The sequence below is a fragment of the Anopheles ziemanni genome, chromosome 3, assembly GCF_943734765.1.
Source record: "Anopheles ziemanni chromosome 3, idAnoZiCoDA_A2_x.2, whole genome shotgun sequence".
In the NCBI taxonomy this organism is placed as follows: domain Eukaryota; kingdom Metazoa; phylum Arthropoda; class Insecta; order Diptera; family Culicidae; genus Anopheles; species Anopheles ziemanni.
In genome coordinates this window covers 89,742,344-89,767,201 of record NC_080706.1, presented here as the reverse complement: position 1 = coordinate 89,767,201, position 24,858 = coordinate 89,742,344, and the positions used below count along the sequence as shown (strand labels likewise).

At 45.8% G+C, this 24,858-nt stretch overlaps 1 protein-coding gene across 1 annotated transcript; it reads left to right on the top strand.

Moving 5' to 3' along the window:
* Nucleotides 1-472: 472 nt before the first annotated feature.
* Nucleotides 473-24,175, top strand: LOC131289301 (uncharacterized). Its single transcript, XM_058318528.1, has 5 exons — nt 473-525; nt 1,582-4,912; nt 20,444-22,559; nt 22,622-22,808; nt 23,925-24,175. Exons 2-5 carry the CDS (start codon nt 2,201-2,203, stop codon nt 24,154-24,156), a joined length of 5,247 nt encoding a protein of 1,748 aa, XP_058174511.1. The 5' UTR covers nt 473-525; nt 1,582-2,200; the 3' UTR covers nt 24,157-24,175.
* Nucleotides 24,176-24,858: the final 683 nt, after the last annotated feature.

The window sequence follows — 24,858 nt, the reverse complement described above, 5'->3', positions numbered from 1 at the left end:
GGCGATTGGCATTAAAAACCTTGTAGAAAATGTCAAATTTTTAAAATGAACTGTCAAAGTCCATGTAATAAAGGCGAATGGATGAGCCAAGCCAGGTTGGTTCATTGAGTAAGTTGAAGAAACGATTAAACTAAGATTAATTCAATAATACTTTTCATTTTTTGTTCGATTGCTGCTGCGATCTTAAACGGTATTTTTTGCCACTGAGTTAATCGATCTTCGTAGATGCAGCAAACTGGATAAGAATTGTATTTTGGAGTGAAAGTCTGCTTGATTACACCTGGTATACATTGGTGTTGGGGGACCTGCGGTGCAAACACACGAAAGTTGACTTCGCGCAAGCAGTTTGTTTGTTCGCGTCGCGTACCGTGGTTCGTGGAAGTGCAGCAGTCCCAGTCGTTCAAGTTGATAAAATGGGTCGCGAAATCGCCAGCTGAAACACCTCTACACGCAGGGTTCGTTCAAGTGTTCTTTTTCGCTTGCTGATATGACAACAGTAGGCGTAATCGTGATAAGAAAAACGAGGTACAGCCTACTTCCCCATGTCTGTTGTTATTTGCTTTCATTTGTTCCGTCTCCATCCGCGATCGCTTCCCCCTTCGTGCAGGATTGTGTTGTGGCATTCGTGCGTCGCCCCCGCACCATTGCATACCCGCTCGACGATGGTTCGTGGGGAAAATAATGTTCAACAGTGAAGGATGCAGTGAACCTGCATATTGACTGATCAAGCTTACCCCCTTCAACTTTGACCGAGTTTCAGCGCACCAACAGATACATCCGGTTATAGAAAATCGGGTGTGCAGTCAAGTGGCACAACGTCGGCGGGGAGCAGTTGTCTGCGTGTCCTCGGCAAAGCAAGAAAACGATTGTCATTTCGGTGCGATGCAAAAAAAAAAGAGAAACACAAATCATGGCACCGTGCAAAACCTTGTTCGATGTAATGTAACAAGCATGGATCGTTATGTCGGGGTTTTCTTCTGACTGCATACTGTGTTCCTTTGGTACAACAAATTAAAAGCATTTCGTTTTGTAAAAAATCTTTAACCAGACTTGAACACTCCCTTGCATCATTGTTGTTGTTGCGATTTGTTGTTCTCCTATTTGACAGTTCGGTATTCTCCCGAGATGTTGCACAAATGGCGAGAGGAAGAAGTAAGTTGCTATTTTTCGGTATGATTTCACAAATCACCATGAAAACAGTCTCCAAAAGAGCCTACTCGAACTTATTTGCAGTAGGTTTTAAACTTGCTGCCACAAAAGATCTTTACGAAGGTTTGTTCCGGAAGTCCAGTTGCATTTCTGTTGGTTACTATGACGATAGAGTGTTCTTGCACAAGAACGATGTAATAAAACATTGCAAATACAGTTCAACGTACGATGCAAAAAGGAGTGTCTCGCCTTCGCCGTTGTTAATTTGACCCTCCAAATAGGGCGATATTACGGTCCCGCACAGAGAAAGCGATCACGATGGAGAGAAAGAATTGAGAGTAAATGGGACTCGGCTGCTCGGTGCATCGTTAGTGCAATATTTTCATTTTTGTTTCTCCCCTTTTTTTCATTCCTAACTTCCGGTGGAAACAGTCTGGCTGCATCTGACTTTCCACCAATTCGTAGCGCCACTCGATGTGTGTGTATGCGTGTATGTGTACGTGTTGCAGAGGAAAATGAATGAAGTTTACTGAAAAGAAAATTTTGATGAAAAAGTGTGTGATTAAAACCGTGTGAGTAATTGGAGGAAAATCTTCGTGAATATGATTCACAAATGAAGAAATAGAGCGAGATAGTGCTTCGTTCGAAAGTGTAGTGTAGTTGTGTGTATATATTTTTTTAACATCAAGTGACTGCGTAGAGCGTGTTTTTTTGGGAAGTATTCCACAGGCTAGAAGTGGATTATTGGTTGTTCAGATCTACGATTCCCGCAAACGTGTACGTAAAAGTGCGGTCAGGAAAAAAATACACAGCCAAGGAATGACATCAGCTGCTGCTGCGGTTTCTGAGAAGGCATAAGAACAGGTGGCGAGTATAGAATCATCTCCGTGTTCGTTGTGTGAAAATCTTCGGTGCGTTGCTATTCATACATGCTTGCATCGTAGCAACCATCTTCCTTCGTCATGTCGTGATTCTTGAATCGCGCGAATCGTTACTACGTGTACAAAGTTAGTCGATTTTGGAGCACATTGTTTGCGGGGTGAGGCCGACGATGGATCCGTTTGGGGAAATGCAGTGTAACTTTAATACCGGTAACCACCAACCTGTCACCGACGCGGCAATGGCGGTCTCGACGGACGCACCCGCTTCGGTAAAACCCGCACAAGGGACGGCATCGGTGGCGAACACACCGACCACACCGAACGATCCGGAACAGCAGCAGGAGAAGACGGACTGCTCGCCGGAGAACTCGAAGAAGAGCGACAGTTCGCCGGAAGGTGACGGAAGCGATGCGTTTGGACGGTCGGAAACCCGCACTTCGGAGGCGACCGATTCCGTGTCGAAAAGCGTTTCACTGCAGGAAATGCTTAAAGCGAGTGGTGGCGCTGGCCGGAGTGTGAGTGAGGAACCTTCGTCGAAAGCCAGGACCGGCGACGACGATGCTCAGCTGATGGACTCGGTGCGGAATGCGTTTGCATTCACGATCGATTTTGGTGACGGTCGGAAGCCGGTCGATTCGCAGCGGCACGAGAAAATGTTGGAACGGTTTCAGGCCCGCCACAAGCGCGGTGTGTCACTCTCGAAGCTGGAATCGAGCTCTGGTGCGGTCACGTCATCGCCGTCCTCGGCACGGGCGCAGCCGGGAGCAACGCGAGCCCCGGCCAGTGTAAACCTTCCCCGGCGGAACAAGCCCCCCGGGTACGATGCGGGCGATCAGCAGCAGGCAATGGTGATGATAGACGATACAACGGGACGGCCGGTTGCGGTGAAAATGATGGAAAAGAACCAGCGTACGGTCGGTCGGGGTGAAGCGGCCACCAAGCGGCACAGTTGGAGTCCGCGAACGAGTATGACCGAGATGAGCGCCAGTGGACGACCACAGGAGGGCACACCAAAACCAAGCAGTAAAACTCCCTCGGCAAGTGGTGCTCGGTTCGCACCGAAATCGGCCACACTAGCCCTGGCCCTTGAGCAGCAACAGGTGGCTTCCCACCTCACTGGGAAAGATGCGTCCTACTCCAGCTCGGAGTTTAACACGGAAAGTCTCGACTCGTCGGGAGGAATTCCTTGTCTCGAGGCACCACTGGAGAACTTCCGCCCGCCAAAGAGGGATGGTGACGACGATGAGGAGGCGGTTAGTGAAACGGGCACGTACACGATCGATGGGGCTAATTATACGGAAGAACAGAAGGAGCGGATGAACATCGATCGGATTGGACCACTGCCACCCGAAATAGACCCCGTTCCGGCCGTTCCACCTACGGGAACGGCTGTACGTCCCACTGGATTCCGTGAGGAGCTGGAAGTGATTGACCTGGAGCGTACGATCCCCGGTGGGGGTGGAAGAAAAATCCCTCCATCCACCGGGAAGCCTCAACCAAATCAGCCACAGCAGGAACAACTTCCAACCGAAAAGCGTTTCCATAACATCCTGGAGGTTTCATACTTCCACGAACCGGCTGGGGTGCCGGTGGCGAACGATAAGAGTGTGACGGAACGCGCCAAAAGCAAGCAGTCCTACATCGAGAAGCTCAAGTCGCGAATGAAGCATATGACACTGAAAACGACCGGAAGTAGTACCGGAGGTGTTCGCTCTTCGGTCGACAAACTCGGTTTACACCAGCAACAGCATCAGGTGCTGATGGCACCAGAGTTGGACTCACCCGACCAGGGTACATTTACCTCCGTCACGACGAGTGGAATTCTGAGTCTGAAACCTACGCTTCCGGAGGGTGATCCCGTGCCGGGCGCACCCGCGGCAGCTCAAAGACGTCGTGGTAGTCTAACGAAGGCGCATATCGACAGCTCGGAGTACGTACAGGGGGTGGCCAAGCTGAACATCCATAGTAGTGTGTCGTCCGTGGTGGTACCTCCTACGCGCGAAGAACTAACAGCTAAGGTCTCCGCCGAGCAGGAGGACGCACAGGAAGAGGAAGAACTGAAGATACTCAACTGCTACACCGATTCGGAGAAGGCCCACCACGGTGGTAAGGGAAGGTCCGAGGCGAGCCCGGTCGGAAGTGGCCGACGGAAACACCACCATCAGCCCACATCCTCGGATGTGGCCGCCCTGACGTCGGTGGCGACGAAAAAAGACTGGATCCAGGAATGGGCGAAGAATGCCCGCGAGTACTCGAAATCGACAAGTCCGAAGGTGCACCCGCACGATCCGCCGCCCGCATCGACGGCATATGGCACCAATGTGGTACCGGCGTCAGGTGGGCACATGACACGCAGCTACGGGGATTACGATGGCGAACGGAACCCGCGCAACCGGAATCAGTTCGGGTACGATTTCGACATCGACCTAACGAAGAGTGACTACTACGAGGCGAAGAAGTACGAGGAGTTTGGCGACAATCTGGATCACCGGCAGCTGCAGCAGCAGCAGCAGCAGCGTCGTGGTGGCGCTAGCGCACGTAAACAATCGCAGCAAGCGTCCTCGCGCCATCCGGAATACACAGCCGGAGGTAGCGATCCGCTGGTATTTCGCCAGCAACCCTCGCAGCAGCAACCGCATCATCCAACCACACCGGATGACGATGCGTTCGCGCTGCCCTACGGGATGAACGAGTTTGCACGGACGGGATCGCGCGGCTCCACCCGGAGATATGGCAACAATCAGCAGCAAGCGCAGCATCCGTCGCCGGTGTCCGCGGCCGCCAAACCACCGATGAGTCCGAGTAAAATCCCGTCCCCGATCGGATCGATCGGTCGAGCTCGTAGCGTCAGTCGGAACCGGAGTCTACAGGGTAGCAATTCGGTGAGTAGATTCTTCATAGCTGATAGATCCTAATGGGCATCTTTCCGTTTTGGTACTTTTAAATATTCTTTTTATGGTTTACCTTATGAGCTTCACATTTCTTAAAATGCGACAAGAACTTGCCAAAATATTCGTAGTTAATCCTGGGAATTGAAGTTGTACCATTACTTTTGGAAACGCGTGTATTTGAGGTACCACAAAGGCAACCAACTTCTCATGCTGGTCACATTCGTCGCGCGAACTATGGTTCCCCCAAAAATGGCGCGGACTCGTTTCATTTCCGTCCCGCTCGCCGATGTTTATCGGCTGGTGAAAATGAAGTCACAATTTTTAGCCACACACTTACTTGCAAGACGGTCCCCCGAATTACTTTGGCTGGGGTTCAGCTATATTTTTTTTTGCTGTTGGTTTTTGTAACGGGAATTCATGAAATACGATATCCTAGTTCGTATCGCTATTTATTTATTTATTTCTATGCCACCCCACCATGTAATGTTGGTTGATTTCACGACCAACTTTGGGGACTTTGGGAACGACGGATCATTTGCGAATCGGGGACGCATTGCCGATGACTCAGTCACTGACGCTGGAAGTAGTAGGTTCGTCTGACACGGACAGGTGAATAGCGGCCACCCTCTCCAAGGCCATATGGGTTGGATTTGTCAGTGTTTGACTACATGTGCATGACGTAATGGCTTCGTTTGTAGAAACAAATAGTGTACATATTTGTACATGTATGACTGATTTTCTACATGTTGAGACTCACTTTAAAGGAACATAGTTTTGTATTTCTATATTTTTTATGTTTGAAATTTTTAAGTTTCAACGATTTTGCAATATTTACTCAAGGTTATTATTCACTTTTTCGTTTCAATATACCAGACACATGACTCATTAAATTGTAGCGGAAGGCTGTGGCTGTGCCTTGGAACAAATCCTGTCGCATTAAGGTGATCGGTTTCGGAACGCTTTCTCTTCGATCATTGAGGATCGATGGTCTTTGTTTTATAATCAATCTTTTCGAACACCTCGTTGAAAATATTTTTGAAACATTTAATAGAAAAATAGTAATATCTTTCTTTAATGAAAATCCGTTTTTATATCGATTGCGTTATCAAATGAGCATTTGATTTATCAACGTTGGAATGTCAAGAGACGTTTGTACACCTTTGATGACGTAGTACGGACACATTCCTCCCAAACAATTCCATACAAATGACGTCTCGAAAGGTGATGAATTTTTCGATTACTTGCTTCGCATGTGTTTGGAGCAGCATGGCTTCGAGCGTATACTACGTGTTTGCAGCTGAATGTGAACAAGAGTTGCCTCCTTTCTTTCGTTTTGCGTAGACGAAAAATGAAATAACATCCAGTCTGTGTGTTGATCGTGAATGGCATATTTTCGAGGGAGCATATTTCAATCAACTTGTTGTCTTGTCTTTATTCTACAGCAAAGAGGGAGTTACTTTCCCCTCGGACTTTGGGAAGAAAACCCTTCCACCCAACCGTTGATTTTCGTCTCATCTTTTCATTAAAACCTTTGCTTTTCGTCAATTCAATTATACCCACACTGATGAGATCATCGGCGTCCCTCCATTCGTGTGACGTTCGTGTTGTCCGTGCGCGCTTTGGAATAATGAAGATTTTTATAAATATCTCCGCGAGCACGATCACAAACGGAAAAAGAGATCCAAAGTCGACGACGAAAGGAAAACTCCAGTTTGGTCAAAATTCACGACCCTCTCGATCCCGATCTGTTTGCCATTTGAATGTTGAATGACTTTAAAATGACGGTTCATTCTAGTTGGCCAATTTCAATGGACCTAGTTCCCTGCCCGACATCACAAAACCCCCTTCGTCCGAAATGGTGTTCCGGTGGTTGCACCGCCCTGTTCCACTTCCGATTGGGTCGGAAAAATTGGGCTGCATCGGGATGGTGATGGATTATAAATTTCAACAAATTATAGGCAGACGATTTGCCTTGCCTTTCGTGGTGTTGGTTTTGTGTTTTTTTTCTCTTGCTTGTTTGGGTTGTGGAAATTTGTTTGACTAGCCGTGAGAAACCAGGGCAATGTGCGACTCGAGTTTCGCTTTCCACGGGGCTAAGCGGTTTTGAATTAAAATAGCTTCGAATGAAACAAGAAAAAAATAAATCAAATTTCCTTCTGCCCAGAGGCGAATACAGTGTAGGCTAATGCAGTTCACCCATTTTTGTCTTACATTCGTTTCTATTTGTGTGGTTTTTTTTACTTACAAATGTTCAGATGATTTTTCTTTTATTTTCCCATAAATTCTTTTAACATTTTCCCTTTACTAGCTCCCAATGTGTTTGTTTCAGTTTATGTATCACAATGAACATTCAAGTGTGATTGTTTCCATTTGGTTAACTATTGTTTGTGTTTTGGTTTTCTAATCTAAAGTTTACCACTTTCCAAAGTGCGTTTTTGCAATGTTTCGAATTGCTTTTCATAATATTTATGCTAAATTTTTCGATTAATCGTACGGTCATCCATCGCTTTTTCTCTAGTCTCTGTTCATTTTCCATTTTAAAATTCCCCCTTTTATTCAAGCTGATGCGATATTAACCGGCGAACAAAATAACACATGTTTATCGAGGTGTTTGCATTTTGATCGCTCGCCATGGTTGACGATCGTGCAAGTGGATGGATTTAGCTTGGCACATAAGCCGGCGCGAGGGGTGTCCGCAGATGGATGTTAGAAAAATATTGCGCCGCGATGCAGATTTTTGTTTGGAAATCAACAGGCTTGGTTAGGTTTTAGCTGTTTGAAGGGCTGTTTGGGGAAGAGTGGTTTAGTAGTATGGTGCGAAGCCGTGCGAATATGAAAATCATCGTCAAGACGTGCCTTACCCATTTGTTGATGCCACACTTTGGTTTGCGAAACGAAAAAAAGTAAACATCTCTGAAAAACCTACGAATGAAGAGGGAGGAAAATCACTCAAACCGGGGGAACTTTCTCCGGGTGGTTTTTCACCGTCTTTCTCTCTCTCTATTTCTTTCTCTTTCTCTTAGACATTTTATTCACCCCAATTAGTGGGCACCTTCGTGTGAGCATTTGTTTCTTGTTTTTACCACTTTTTTCCTGCACCGAAGTTCAACCATATACACGAATGCATCCAGAAATGCACGGGGGTTAACCTGTCTGCTCGGATCGGGACGGATCGGCGGCAGCGGGAGGAGGGAGGGTTTGTTTGCCAATTTCACGGAGGGAAACCAGAAAAGCGAACATCTTGTAATGACGTGTTTAGTTTGGTTTTGCCTTTTTTTCTTTTGTTTCATCTCCGTTCGCCCGATGTTTGGAAGGCGTCAGCGTAGAGGTGTAGAGGTAAACACGGTCACGAGTCCGGCGGATGAGTTTTCTCCTGTAGTACATTGCAAAGTCGACTCACCAAAGTTACATTCGCACCGAAACGATACTCTTTCCCTCCTTCCAACAAGCGGGTTTATTTTTAAAGCAGCGGTTGGTGAAAAAAAAAACATTCACGGACAAATGATTGTTGTTAACTGGTTGATCTCGTTCTAGCAGGACAAAGGTCTACGCCCCTAAATTGAATGGAAATGAAACAAGTGGATGAGGAACACATATGGGAAGATTGGAAAATTCGATCCGTCGAGATGATCGATCGATGAAAGCACGGCGGCTGCGTGTTCCTGTTCACCAACACTGCGAGCTCCCGGCAGAATTTGATTTTTACGAGGCATTCCAACATGTGTTGAAGGGATTTCATTCGTTTTTCATTGTTTTCAGCTGGTGAAATTATTTTCTTTTGTATCAATGGATTTTCTACAAACTTTTGGGACTTGTGTTTTTGTTTTGCTTTCTGCAACGGTGTTTGTGTTTCATTTCGTTTCATTGTCAATTGAAACTTAACAGTTTGTTTTCATTTGTTTCACTTCTTATTGTGTTTGATTTTCCAATTTGATGGATTTTGGAAGAGTTGTATTTTGAATTTTAGTTTTTAGTTACCACAAACACCATTTTTATTTATCATAAGCGTAACATTGTCTTCGTTTAAAAAGGGAATGGAATTGAACAGCCAAGCTCCAAGGTCGTGCGTGTTTGGAGTGGATGTTTCGAGGACCCCAGGGGCAACCTACAATCACCTCCCGTGTGGTGTGGTGTGAACTGATGTAGAACTGGACGAAACACGTTCCCTTTTGCACTGTCAATTCACGTTCTCGGTGCATCCGTTCGCGAGTTCGAGGTTGAGTTTGCAGTTAATTAATTACCATACTATACTTCACCGTACTTTACCGACCGCTCACTTTTATTTGGTTGCCCATTCTGCCCTTGGTATTGGAATTGATCGAACGAGAAGATGCATTCGATGCAGATTTGCATCGTAATGTGCCGGATATCACGACGTGAAAACAAACTTTTAAAATTCTTGTCCAACAGGAAATTTGTCTTTTTATTTATTCAGCATTTTAAAATTATTTTGGTTATGTTGAAACTGAAAGTAGAAAAAATAAATCACACTCCTAATCATATTCAAAGTTAAAAATACTCAACACCCAGACACCGGAGGTAATTTGTCATTGTTGCACCAAACCCGGGTTTGGTGTCTGGCCGGGACGGGAAAAGGTTTCCACCTATTTCTACCGGCGCCTTCCGGCCTCGGGTTTGTTTATGTATGTATGATGCTAGGTTGGCCAGGCACGGAAAGGACTAACACATATACATACAGCCATCCCTTGGTGTGCCGGAATTTGATCACTGTTCGCCCGACCGAGCGCCTTCTGATGGGCGAGGCCGGCTCACCTTCTCGTTCGTTCACCGCAGGGGTTTGCCAGAAATCGTTAAATTACCTGTTGCCGCCGCCATCCCTTCCCATTGGGGTCCTTACCTTTCGGCACATCCGTTTCCATAATTGTGTTTCCATATCCTTGGTGTCGAAGGGGACATACGGACTTTGTTGCGCCACCACAACGAGCGGGAGTGGCTTGTGATTGACATTCCGGAATATGGTGGACGATGGAATCCCGAACCAAAACAGCTCGGAGTCTAAAGAAGGGAGAGCTCACTGGTTCAAATGGAATACGGATACATTAATGGCCGATAAAGGCGATGCGACAAAACTGATTTGTTTATGAGATCTGGGGTTTTGATATTTTTTTTAGTATTTTTCAACGGATTGGAAAACCAACATGGAGATGTTAATGTTACGGTTTGATTCATTATTACTGTGGATTATTTATAATTTTTTAGCTTTTTAAAAGAACATATTATTCAGTGGGGGTGCCCATGGCGCAGCGGTAGCGCGAGGAAACACCACACCACAGGTGTGGGATCGAATCTCGAGTCTGGCACCCTCCGGTATTACGAACGGCTGACCACCGATCTATAATATACCGTCTTTCGGTCACACAAACTCTCTTCGGAGAGAGGCCTTGTCCCACTAGGGGATGTCGTGCCACATATAAAAAAAAAATTATTCAGTTGTCTTATGAGAAATGTGTTTTTCTTATCGGAGCAAGGTTCGAGACGAAATTAAGGCATTTATTAAGTTGATCTCAAGCCTTTTGCTTGCTTTCGCGATATAATCAAATTCGATGTTTAATGTTTGTGACGCACTTCATCTCAAATGATTCATTTCTCCGTCAACAAAAGAAGCTCGTTTCTCCGGGGCTTGTAACAAATGAGTTGAAATTTGTGAAATAACATATTAAACGGTTGTGCCATTCGCCGTTATCGCCATCTTCTCGTTTTTTCTCTCTCGGTCTCTCAATTGGCTGCTGTTGCATTATTCATGATGACTCATTTAAGCCGCATTTTGGTCGGAGGCCTGTGCTGGCTGTTGAACTCACCGACATCGGCGGAAATTATTATTACAAGCATCACCATCGTCTCATTTTTCCGTGTGGCATATTCCTTTCCTTAGGTTGTAAAGCTCATTAGACCGGACAAGGGGTGGCTTTGGTGAAGAAACAGCATATGTTGAATATTTTTACTTTTAAATCTACCACAACCTGTAGCTGTTGGTGGTGCTGTCAGTGCGGTGACCCGAGAGCACTCGAATGTGTCGAGGAAACCGTGTTTAGGTGGCCATCAAGTGACATGACATGCGAGAGCACGTCAAACGAAAGGAGCAACTTAGCCGACCATTACCACAGACACACAACAGTGAACACTTTTCAACACTTCTGCGAAAGTTTGCAAGAGAAAAAGTTGATTTTATGTTTACACACTTGTCTGCGATTGTCATTTATTTAATGTTATCAACTTAATGTAATAACAAGCTTCGAGTTGGATAAAGATCGAAAAAGTATTAATGATTGATCAATTAGTTTTTTCTCCGATATTATGCTGCAGATTTTTACAGATTATTTGCCGTAAACCTTAAACCCCAATCGGAGCTCATCACTCTCGTAAACCGACCGCCGTAACATGTGCGTGACGCCATCGTGTGGCCGATTTTCCGGTGCCGTTTTTCCACTCGTAACAAGGGGAATCCATTCGTTCTACATTAAACTGGATTTTGTGTTCCGCGACGAGAGCTCCGGTCCCCAGTGGGGAGGGGGAGGGCTGTGGGGTTGGGTATTGGTTGGGGGTAAGTAACCGGTGCATCCAACGGTACTGTTCCCTTTTTCGGAAAATACACAACCGGAGCACATGCTTGCACCGCGGCCCGGGGCGAGAGATTGTACGTTAACGGGGTATTTTTTTTTGTCTTCTGGATTTTCTGTTCCGAGCTCACAAACGTCAATGACGTTTCCTTCGGCACGATAGAACTGTTTTGTGTCGAAGAAAATTGTGTACACACACACGTTGGACAATTGTAGCAGTTTAACTGCACGAGAACCAATCCATCGGGTCGGGAAAACTATGGCCCAGAACATGGTCGACAAACGATGATATTGGCGATCGATCGTCGTATGAGAAGTAAAGTAGAGTCTTTGGGGAAGAAACTTGAAATGGAATCAACGACCAGTATGATTGTTCCTGGAAAGGAAAGTCGTTTTAGAGAAATTTAGGTTGATGCACAAGAATAAAATAAAGATGGGATGTAAAAAGATTTGGAGGGACTGCAAAACATGTTAATTTTAATTAATATCCAAAATGTTGTTTTAATAATTTCATTACGATATGACATTTTCTTTGGTATTTGCTACACTTTATTCACTATGCTTGTTGGAAAATTCGGTTTTAACTGTAATTTCTTACAACTTTTTTTATTCTTAAACTGTGCTACGCGGCGTTACACAGATAAACTGCTTTTTCTATGATTTTCCAACAGAACAGGCCCGACGGTTATCTGCTGCCCTTTTGTATAACCTTTTTCGCTCCTTATGTTGGACTTATTGATCATATTTCCGTCTGACTCCGAAGCCCTCGTTCACCTGTCAATTTAGCTCGCGATCACAAAGTTTACAATACTTACACTTACTATTTTACTTACTAGGAAATTAGTTTGGCATGGAGGACTGCTTTTCAAGTAGTGAAACTTTATTACTGTTGTTTATTTTCTTTACACCTTCCATCGGACGATACAGCTCTTTTCCCTTCTTTGACCGTTTTGTTTTCTTCCTAATTTTGTTCAAGTACGAAAGCATCATCGTACCGTATCGTATTCTCCCAACAAGCTGCGGGATGAATTTTACTTCCCATAAACGCTGGTCCATAAAACGTTCACCTCCACGGTTCCACGATCGTGAAAATCAAGATCACGATCAGCGGGGATGTTGGGGATGACACTGGCTGGCAGGGCGCAAAGATCGTGTCGGTTGCTCTTGGTCATGGTTTTCTGACTTTTGTCAATGTCGCTCTACACACGATGGGGGCAAGATGTGGAGTAAGAAATGGTGCCGAGTTCAAAATGCTGTTGAAACGGTCGTTGTGAGAAATTAGTGAGAGTGAATCGAGATGCACAGATACAAATGGTTGCTTAAAATGGAGATGAAAATTGCAGCTGCACAGGAAGGATGTGTTGTGCCAAAAAAGCGTTATTTGGGTTGTAGAGAATCTCCTCGTCCATTTGCCGGAAGCGCTCGATCCGGTTGGCCAAATTTGTGCAACTGACGCAGGTTTCCGTTTTTCCACCGTATGGTGTTTGGTGGGCTTTGGACGGACGTTTGCGAAATTGGATCCACTTTTTCTTCCAAATGAACTTTTACTACATTTATCTCAAGGAGAGCAATACTTGGAAATGGCTTTTTAAAAATATACAATGGTAAATTACTTCTCCCTAACAGGGTTTAATTGAATCTAATCGAGATAGCAAAGAAGTGGAATCTATCGTATCATAATTGCTCATCTCGTACAACCTACCAGTGCCTCCCGCTTCACATTCGGGTTGTAACAGGTTCGCGTCACGGTTTCATGCGCATCGCCTTAATTGTGCCGGGAGATCGGCTTGCGCATAGCAAAATCCAATCTCCGAACCCGGTTCGAGGGGGGTGTTGCCACATACACAGCGTCAGCTGGTGGATGGGATTAACCGGTGGCAGCACACGGACCGACGGAACGTTACGGTTATTCCGCCACTACCTAGCGGCACACTGATCTGATGTTTTAATTTTCGATGCATTGAAGTGATAAAAAGCAACGGTTACGGTTGAATTATTCAACGAGTAAAGGCTGAGGCAATACCACCTTGGGTCGGCTGTTGGGTTGAAGGGGGAAGGGGAGGACTTTTTCGCAAAAGCCACCGGAAAGACGACAGCAGTCCGACCCGAGTTGTTGTATCCGGCGCAAACGGGTTCGTTTCGTCTCTTCCAAAGACAAGAAATAGAAAAAAACGCCAAACCTAGTGAAAGTGAGTGAGTGTTTTATGATTGATGTAATCGAACGCCCACAACCTTCCCCCCCACCCCCCAGCATACACGGGGCGTGTAATGTGCGTGCGGAGAAGTTAATCCATCTGTTCGATTTGGTTGGAAAGTTATACAATGTTTTGTCGAACCACTTTCACCGCTGGAGATATTATTTATGATGACTTTTATGCTGGTGTTTAATTCGTGGTCGCATAAAGTTTATTACATTGGGGGAAATTAGTCTGCAAATCAAGTTTATCTGTAAACCTGTTGATGGGAATCCTGGAGTGTGTTACAATATGATACTTTTTGAAGAAATCTGGACTTCCTTTGCCTTCTTGGAATAAATAAAACCATTTTACTTCCTAACTCATGGATAATGATAATATGTTTGCTAGAACCTTCCATCTCATATCATTTCCAGTCAATAGACTTTCAGAATTATTACTGAGTGGATGAAGTATCACCGACATAAATAAAATATTCACCATCTCCTGGGAGAGCCTCCTGTTCGACGCTTGTCACGCACAACTGGTCGTAAAGAGTGATTTTTAGCTATCGCCAACTCCTCGTTCGAAACCTCACTCCTTTCCTCCTAGAATTGACGGTTTTTCTGGCGTGTGGCGTATGCCACAAGGTTGCACAGACTACCGTGGTAAAACCGGCGGGTTGACCGTGATGTAAACAACCGGTTAATGTGTCCCAATGCGCGACCGCAGGGCGTGTCTGTGCGCTTTGGGAAGCAGGGAGCTGGAAGAAAGGCGGCTCGAATCAGAGACGGCGAAGAGAATGAAAGTAAATATGCAAAGCACACACACACGCACGCACTGTTGCACCCTGCACGGTACATATATTCTTCCTACCGATGTCCGGATGTGCCCCACGGGTTGAGTCACACCGAGCCGAGAAGGCAGGACTTCGAGCCTCTACGAGACATTGTGTTCACCAGTTGATTCCGTGGCCTGAGTTCTCCTTGACCTGTCTCTGCGTGAATTCAGGTGAGCCGGAGATAATGACTTCAGTAGAAATCGAGTGGAGATTACTGTAAGTAAAAGGTCTCTGCGATGGACAACGTGTGGAACTGACCTCTTAACGAGATAAGCCACACAAAGGAACAAGTTATTCCTAACAGGAGTAGACGTTCTATTATTACAGATTATTTTGTTGAAGCTGGTTGCAATAAAATCTATCGTAGAATAACGCATTGAAAGGGTAGACAAGTATATTCTGCAGACAAAGACTCATTGGTAGGAGCGGAAAGAACTTCATTAGCATGGTTATGACTACCTAAGGCCTCAACCATGTCTGGTTCCTCGCATGTTTACGTTTCTAACCAGTAGTGTCTGGGATTTCGCATCGTTCGAACGCGTGGTAAAGTTCATCAAGCCTGACATTTACGATCTCAAGCCGGACGACGCTGGCGAATTCACTTCTCCTGGAAATATTTCTTGGATAGTCTACTCTCCGACACTGGGGAACCATTTCCACATCTCGGTAGGTTCGCTCCCTCCCCATCGGTGATTGGCATTGATTTATGTTGTGCACCCTGTTAATGACCATACGGAGCTGGTCCAGTGAGATCAGTATGGCCTCCATGGAAGGCGTTGCCTCCGATCGGAGCGATCACTACCAGCATTCGCCATGACTCATTCGTCCAAGCTGACGCAAGGTTTGGCAGCATCAGCCAAGCTTATCTGTCGAAATTATCAATTCCAGAGACTTGCAGCACTCTACCACCCAAAATGATTGAAACATTCTGTCTTGTTATCAAGCTTTGGTTTTACGGTTTTGTCTGTTTTCCTATTAGAGGAACCCATTTTTTACCTTAATCTTGGTTATAGAAGGCAGATTATCAGTCCTCCACCAGACTTAAGAAAGAGGTTGTCGATTCACGCAAATGTATAGTTCGACAATCAGAATGCTCAGCATGGATCTCTTGTGTTTCTGATGAATGCTACATTTCACTTTCTTCGAGGAGCTGCATTATTTTATGGTAACTTCTCCTAAATGACGGTAACTTTTATGAATGGATTACAGTTTCCCATAACGTTTCGTTTGTTGGGAGCAATCGTTTTGAAAAACAATCATAAAATGAAACAAATACAGCCACACCTCCTTCTGTCGGTCTTTGTTTGTTTGAAAAAGCAAACCAACCCGGGTGGTTCAAGTGTCGCGTTTCGCATTCTTATCTCACGGCACAAACATTGAAATGGGCAGGCATTATTACTGCCCTGGACTTACATTTATGTTGTCTTTTGTGCACGTGTCGGTTGACGGACGTGATTTATAGTAAAAAATATCTGACTGTTTTTGTGATACTCAAACTCAGGAGGAGCTCTAAGTTCGTTCGTTCCTTCCCTTGTGGAAGTGATTTTTCTTCCTTGTTCCGGATACATTTTTCGCATCGGTTTTCCGGTTGAAAACTCCCCGAAAGACGATGTAGTAATTAACGCAGTCGAGTGGTTTGTTTGCCCAATGGTTTTCTGCCTCAGTAAGATTCAATTTTCGCAGCCCTTTGACACAACCGTGTATTAAAGTTTGTGAACTGTCGTGGCGAGAGGACGACGGTAGATTTTCCAATCAATACCCTTCGATTTTCTTTTCCCCACTGTTTTCATCCATTGGTTGATTTTCCCCCCGAGTGAACGTGCACGTTAACCTACGCTCACGACGGTTTCAATGTTTTTGTTTTTTGTCTAGTCTAATGCAGCAATTCCCTCTTGAATTGGTTACTTGCTCAGTCCTCGGCAAGTCTCGATGGATGGTGACAACATTTGATTTTCGCTTTGCTTATGTAACCGTACTTCCGTACGGGGGAAAAACTGGACTAACTGTTGAATGAAAACCAATTAAAAGCTGCAGTAGACTCAGGGAGATCTCGCATTAAATTGTAGTTCGTTCGTCTAGGATTGGTTCCCGATAATTATAGATCCGTCAAATCATCAGTTTCGCTTCGCTGGAGTGAGAGAAAACAGATCGTGTGATTACTAAAACATTGCTAAATTGTTCCTCACTCCATTAGCAAGTCCACTTGTTTAGTTTCCTGAACGAAACTTGATGATTTAAACTCGTTTATCGTTTTTTCATCATCTGCTGTAAATTCTATTTCTCTTTCAACACATGCCATCCTAAATGGGTGCAGGATTAGTTTCCAAATTGTTCTAAGGTGTGAAAATTAATAATCCAGTGTGATAAAAGCAACTTCCGTCGCGTTAAGCAGTAGGATGGCACGCTGAAGGGAGTAAAAAAATGAGTTGCTAATTAAAACAAACCGCTCTGCTAAGCTTCCGTGGGCTGAAACGGTCCCCTCCCACGTTGCGATCGTTAACCGACCCCCAATTAAACGTTTAGCACTACCGGATCTTGAGTGGCTTTCATAAAATGCCAAGGAAACCCGAAGGGCGGACGTGGAAAGAATGCATAAAAGTGCATCTTTTCGTGTGGCTCGTGAGAGATTTATTTTAGGCGCTCGTTCCATTACATCCGACCACAGAAGGAAGCGTGAAGAAGATGCCTCTCGAACACCTCGAACTATGGCAGGGCAATTAACGAGCGCTGGTTGGGAAACTGGGGCCCAAAAGGTTTCGGCAAACATCCGGAAATGGGCAGAACGGAAACGATTCCACCATCATTCGAGGGCTGAAGATGCGGAAGAGCGTTTGCGTTTGGAAACGACATTTTGCTGTCGATGATAAGCCTCTCCTATACAAGCCGACGAGGAAGTGGAATAATTTCTGGTGGTTTTTAAATGAGAGCGAACAATTCCAACATATTTGCATTCCCCGCACCTTTGTCGGTATGTTTTGTCGATTTGTTCGAACTGCAACTCGATGCGAACTCGCTGGGAGGGTTTACTTCAACCGCAACCCATCGTTACTTCCATCTCGGCGTAGGGTTCAAGGCTGTCGCATCGTGTCTCGTGGCATTGGAGCATTAAGCTGAACGTATAAAGATGTGATGGTGGGTGTATCTGCCTGCATATGCCGCCCTTTTTGTAAAGCACGATATTATTTATGAAAGGTTGGTACAAAAACATCCACACACACAGTGTTCGTTGAAGAAGTTTTAAAATGGAAAACAAGCTTAACACCAATTGTTTTGTTCGAAACTGCCTCTTGAAACTATCGCTCTTAGTGTCCTCTAATTCCTACGTTGTGATTTATTTCAAAATAGTAAATGCGTGCTTTTCGTGCCACTATACAAAAGCAAGAGAGTGTTACCATACAGAAAAAAATTAATCTAGCCTGCTGCGTTGGTAAAAAATTGCACCCCTGAAACGCTGTCAAGAAACGCCTACTCGAATCTACTCGTTACAAATTTACACAACCAGCCGTTCCGTTCTGAACACCAATCACACTCAGTTTGAAGGTTTTTCTTCAGTCACTCTTATCAATTCAAAAAAAAAAAATGTAACCAATTAAAAGTTGCAACAATTTTATTAGTGGATTTGTTTTACAGTAACAAGAAACAAAAACATGATAGAGTATTACATTTTGACTTTAAAAAAATCTCTTGACAACACTTTAAGACTACAACAATAGAACTGTAAAGCTCTTGTACTTCACGGCATCGATACGACCTTCTTCATGCTGAAGAACCATCTTTGATGCTTCATAAAGAAACATTGTCCATCCATGATCCTCTCTTCCTGAGAGACCACTGTGTCGTGTGGTGGGGATCTCAAGGGATGGATCATGTATAGGACTGTGTCTGATAAAAGTGTCGCCAGCCACTACCGTAAATGTCAAGGTCGACCCATTCCGAGGGGTGGCCTTCAATGGTCCCTCAAGAGCCTTCGGGTGGTATGTTCCCTCATTACGATGACAGATTTGATGCGCCAATGTCTGCGATGGCGTCGAAGGTCCTCCTCCGTTGTCAGAGTACGCGCGCGCGCGAGAAAGTCAGAATCCGAAGGTGATAATGGGTGTTTCATGTAAATTCAATACCGTGTGGCATATGGGTACCATAAATGGAAGTACTATCGGCGGACGATGAGGAGGTGTGCTGAAATATGGTTATTTTTTGGTTGGTTGGGACTTTATTATCCGCGGGTTGAATAAATTAATGTTTCAAGAATGGCGTGGATGAAGCGAGGACCATATGAGGAAAGATTTATCGTAAAAGGATAGCATTCCGCTGGATGCTTATGGATTGATACTCACAACAAATTATGACACTCTTACTTTAATGCTCAACCCAAGTGCCAAGGTCAACGCCATATATGACGCCATGTTTTACACGCCGAAGGTTAATATGGTAGTGTTTTTATTAATAGAATAGACAGCCCGAAAGAGAAGGATAATCCTTGAGTTTTATTAATGTCACTGGTGTCAAAATATACACTTCAAATTTAGAACCAGAACTCTGAAATATTGATGACCACTGTGGCCTTTTACTCCACCGACAACCGTTTGATCAAGTTTAGGTGAACGTTTAGGTGAACATTAATTAAAGTTTGCACCCGGTCGAATGCGTGCCGAAGGGAAAGATTGGCCGCGGTTGTTTAGATCGACCTCTACCAGCATATGTTGAGATTTAAAGGACAACCTTCCCTTTTGAACGCGTTCTTTTTACCGCCAGTAGAGTGTATGCGCCTTTGGGTTGGTTTGGATGAAGGTTAATGATTTTAATTGCCTCTATCAAGCGGGAGTAGCTTGTCCGGCCAAACCGGTTGGCTCAAAATTCATGTTTAGTAATCGAAGGTTAAAGTCCTAAAGCTGTTGGCAGCATGCTGTGTACAGCTGAAAGGTTTCATAATTTATGCACTTTCAATTATCCGGCGGGAACGGAACATTAGAGGATGTGGAAATGAACTCGCACTAATGTGTATAATGCTTCCGGCTGGTAGTAAATATTATCGAATACCGCATACCAACCACATCACCTGCTGCGGGCAACTACTTACCGAGCGTGATGAGTGAAATGGAATCGGAGATCGGAGGAAAGACTAATACTTTCCACTGGTTTGTTTGTACACGATGATACGGTGGCATTTATTTTGGCAGCGAAGTGGATAGGATTTCCCCGGGTGTGAACATGCCATCGCATCATTTCGTTGGCACCTTTGGTTGGTTGAAGTGAAAATATTTGGGGTTAGATTGTACCTCCTAGTACGGTACACGGGTGGTGTGAATTGTAAATGAGAAGTTTCAAATTTTCATGGTCCGCAATCGCCCCCGGGGTGTGTTGTGTTCCGTCTCCCTAACTTTTCGTTGGCTTGAGTCCCGCCTGTTCATGCTGGCGCAAGGTTTCCTCCGAATGTCGGGCGAGGAAGGAAGGGAGAAGGGTACAGCATCCGCCAGCGGATATCGTCAGTGTGTCTAGGCCACCCCGGTCTCGACTGTTTGGCTGGTTTGGCCGAGTAGTGCGGTGGGTTATTTATAGGAAAATCTGACACGGACTGGCATCCCCCCCCACCCGAACCTGCTCGGAGGTAGAACTCCAACAGGAGGGCGCACATTGCATTGGCATTTGCTGGTTTTGGATTCGCATCTGTGACTGGTAGCCTTGAGCCAAAGCAATAGAGTTTTGGATGCTCGTATGCATGAGCTGCTCGTGCACACGTGTTTTCGCTCGGTAGTAAATATATAACCTTGGGGATGAGTCGCGCAAAATGGGACAGAGAACGATGCACCAACACAAATTATGTAACATTAAAAAGTGAGAGGGACTGCGGGAAATGTTTTGTTGTTTAGATCTCTCCTTCTTCTACAAGCTGTTCCTAACATGTCATGTTTTGTTTGTTGTTTCGTTGTAGGATCTCTCCGGTAATGAGACGGAAATGTATCTCCTCAAGACTGCGGCCGCCATCTCGACGCTCCAGAATCTACAGCGGCGCAACTCGCTGCGCAACAGCTCCTCACATCACTCATCCAGCCCGCTAAGTCCGGCTTCGCGCAAGCTTTCCCCCAAAGTATCCCCCATGAATTCACTACACTCGCCAATTCACTCACCATCGGCGTCGTATCAGCATGAGAAGGCCTACAATAACTATGGCGAGGGTGTCGGCAACTCACCGCTCTACTCACCACAGCATCATCCGCGCGGTAACCTGCAGCACCATCAGCTCCATCAAAACATTGGTGGAGTCGGTCACAAGAGGAACCATTCGCTCGATTCCGGAACGCCGGATCCGCTGGCATCGCCCGGGGCCGGTTACAACATGTCCAACGGAGCCACCGGTCATATGGTGAAGAGTGCAAACGCCAACACTAGCCCCAAGCTGGACTACAAGATGAGGCACCATACGCGCCACAATTCGTACGAAGGTGTGATGGCGTCGTTGCCACCGAAACCGGTCAAGTGCTTCCAGCAGTACGATCCTTCGGGTGCTCCGGTGGTCGGGTACTATGGTGGTGAGAGCGAACTTGTGGTGGGCGATGACGTGGACATGGATGTGCTGGTGGGAGATGGTCAGGATTACGACGAGGACTTTGAGGACGACATCGACGATGACGATGAGCAAGAGGAGGAGGAACTGGACCAGCAGGAGCTTCATCGAAGGGCGGCAGGGCTGGTGGACATAACCTCTATTAACGATCATGCAATGCCGCGACCAAGGGCGATGTCATTGGGCCCTCGACGAACACCCCAACAGCAGCAGCAGCAGCATCAACCACAGCAACATCACATTATATCATCCTCCACAGGTGCCAAACAGCAAGGGACCACCGCCGCAGGGCAGCAGCGGGATACGGTCGCAATGAAGAATGTCACTAATCGTGGCCAGAAAACGCATCCTCAACAGCAGCAGCAGCAACATCTTACATCACCGATCAAGCGGTCGAGCTCGTTTTCGGTTAAACCGAATGTCATGAAACCGGCTACACCGACCTTGTCAGCGAAGGCCACCGGTGGTGGTGTTAATGGACGGACGGCGGCGGCGGCGGGTGGTGGTGGCTCAAAGATTCAAAAGTCTGCCAGTAGTACCAGCTTCAAGAAGATGATCGGAGCGCTAGATAACGGTGTGCAGCCGCAACAGTATCATCATCACGCGGTGCAACCGCCCCACCATCGGCATCAGCTGGTGATGGACCCGAACTACCCGGACGAGCTGATGCTGTACATAAACGACGGTGATGACGACGGCTTGCAGATGCACGGTGGGGGAGCGGATCGGCGCCATCAGCAGCAGGGTTATTCGTCTAGCTCGCTTACGGACGAGGACGACGATGGTGGGGAGTTGGATGACGAGGAGCTGGAAGAAGGTGGACGCGCGGGCAAGGAACCGCTGACAAACACACGCTACAACAAGACGTTCCTGATGCGCATGGAACAAAACAAGAAAATCGCGGCCGGTTCGGGGGCACCAGCGGCAGCAGGTGGAGCAGCTGCGGCTAGTGGTTCGAAGCAGAGTGGTGGCGCTGCGGCTTGCCCTAACACACCGGAGCTTCCACGGCGTGCGGTGCAAGTGCGGAGTGGAGTGTCCTTGGGGCACGGACGGGACCGTGCTTCAATGCCACGCGATTCCAGCCTCAATCGGATGAAGCAGGATCTGATGCTGCGAAAAAGTAGCACCGGCCGGGAGATGCTGCTCGGCAAGGGTCAGCAGCAGTCTACCCAGTCGATTCAGTCCACCACTTCGTCGACGGCAGCCGCCGGTGGTGGTGGTAAGGTGCAACCGAAGTATCTGGACATTTCGAAATACAAATCCTCCAATGCGGCCAACTTCCTCAAGAAGGATGAATCGAAAAGCTACCTCGTCCGGCAGGAGGGGGGTGGTGTGCGTAAGAGCCCGAGCAGTGCGTCCGTGTCGTCGGCCCTCAGTCGGGCCGATCCGACTCGCATGAGCGCCCGGAGTATCAAGTCGGCCGGTAGTACCGCCAGCAAGTCGAGTGGTAGTGCTGGTCCGGCCGGGGCAAATAAAAAGGATCGTAAGTGCTACCATTTGAAACTAAAAAGTGTACAAACAATAACGCTCTTCGTTTGATTTTAGCTGTGAAAATTGCGAAGGAACAAGAGCTCGAGATGTGGCGCCGCCGAGCGAGCTACGATCCGATGAAGGCTGCCCTCGAGGGCAAAAAGAAACAGCTGGAAGAATCGAGACGGCTGGCGATGCAACAGCAGCAGCTTCAGCAGCATCAGCCGCAGCATTCGGATCGCCAAAGTAAATCGAACGAAAGGTTTGCTACGCTTGATGCTTCTCTCACTACACTATCTTCCTGTTGTAACTTCTATTCCTATGTCCTATCCCTTTCCTCCTTTCGTATGACTGTCGTTACCTGTAGAATAAGTATTCAATCTATCTTCTCCTGTTTCTAAGGTTTCAATTACCTTTTTTGGCAGATGAATTCTTTTGATTATTGTTTACAAAATTGAAAAAAAGTAATCGTCCGTGGTATCTCAAGCTATACTTTCCTACCCTTATGTTTTGTATGTGTTTCTCTCTATGATGTTCAACTGCACAAAGCACTGCAGCGATGATGCTATTATCGTGTTTAAACCTTACCTGTGGGTGTATATTTTGAGTGAGATTTGCTTATCATTTCTAAACGCTTAGCTGTTCGATGTCCCCGACGCGTTCATCGATCAATTGTCATTGTGTCCCTGGCCGTGGCACAAACTCTGCAGCCTATTTCCTACTTCCCCTTTTTTTTACGACGGTACCTTGACTAGCTCGCCGTGACCGATAAGGTGCGACGTTTTATCTTGTTTTGGTTGCATCAGTCCAAACAATCTATCTTCATTCCACGCTTTTGGGCCCTTACCACAATGCCAGTATTTTATCAAAACGTTTGTCTTTCGTGTGGATAGTTTCAACTTGCCGCCCTTATCTTGAGTCTGCAAAGATGCACAGACCCCGTATGCCGTCTTGGGCATGAGGTAGTTTGATAGCGTTACATACCTCTTTAGGTGCGTTAAATTCTTTTGATATCTTTCCCAATAGAATCTAGGTGGGAGTAGGTCAGGTGGAAGGTATTACCGCTAGCTTATTCATGCTCCGTGTGTTAGTGTGTTGTGCTTAAGATAAATCGAGTAACATTGACCTTCGTGTGTAAAATGGAGGTGTACTGGACGATTTTCATTTGTTGAGTTGTTTTTGTGTGTAAATAAATGCTTTCATGGCAGGTTGGTTACGAATTTGACAGTCGCTTTGGGTGATTGAAACAAAGTGAGATGAATATTATCAGACATAAACGACATTAAATATCAAGAATGATTATGATTATCCTCCAATTACGATGTTCGTTTCGATTACCGTGAATAATAACTTCTTCTTGAATTCTCTTACATTCAAGCTCCGTTCTAAGATCCCAATCGTATCACAGTGGCGTCGGCAACGTTGGCGGTCAGCAACGCCTCTATCAAGGCACCGTCGGTAACAGCAGCAACGTAAATCTTCGCGGAGCCTACAACCAGACGCTTGGGGACGAGCTTCCGTCGGACGATGGTGACAGCAATAACCGGTGGACGTTGACATCGACTGAGTCTAGTGAGGATCTGGAAGGAGAGTTGCATTACATCAATTGAGGCGCCACGGGCATCCTGGTATTTCTAATACTAACAGCGTCCGAGTCCGAGTGGCACAAGTGCATGGATCAAAGCGGAAGTAGCACATGCGCATAAAGCTTTTTAAGATTTTATTTTAAAATAACCTCTCCCAAGCTTTATGTCCTACGTGGAGCTTTAGAAAACGCAAACTACCCGCCTAAAGCTTTTTTTATCAGAAAAACCAGAGCAGGTGAAAGAAATCAGAACAGAAAATGTAGTGAGGACCCTAAATTAAATGATACCGGCTTAAAGACCGGTACTTCTTTGGCCAATTCGTATTGCAATGAGTGAAAAAAAAAAATTAGACACCATGGAGTAGACGAAAGATCTGGAGGAAATCGGTTGACGCACCGTCAACTGAAGCGCGTTATGATTGTAGATATCGTTAGGTCTCATTACGTTGTACGTTTAGGTTGGGAACAAGAAGTTTAAGTTTTCATGATTTCACTAAGGTAATACATATTGTTTAGTGTAGTTCCAGTCTTTATTACAATCCGTCCGGATAGATGATGGTGTAACTGTTTCATCCATCCGACCACGTTTCCTTTGGTCATTTGTGTATTCTTTTCATGCCTTATATTATCCTTAGGACAAGCCGATAGTTTGCTATAGAAAATCAAGCGACCTTACGTAGAGGAACGAACGAAACAAAAAACAAACCAGCACTCTAGTGTGCGCACT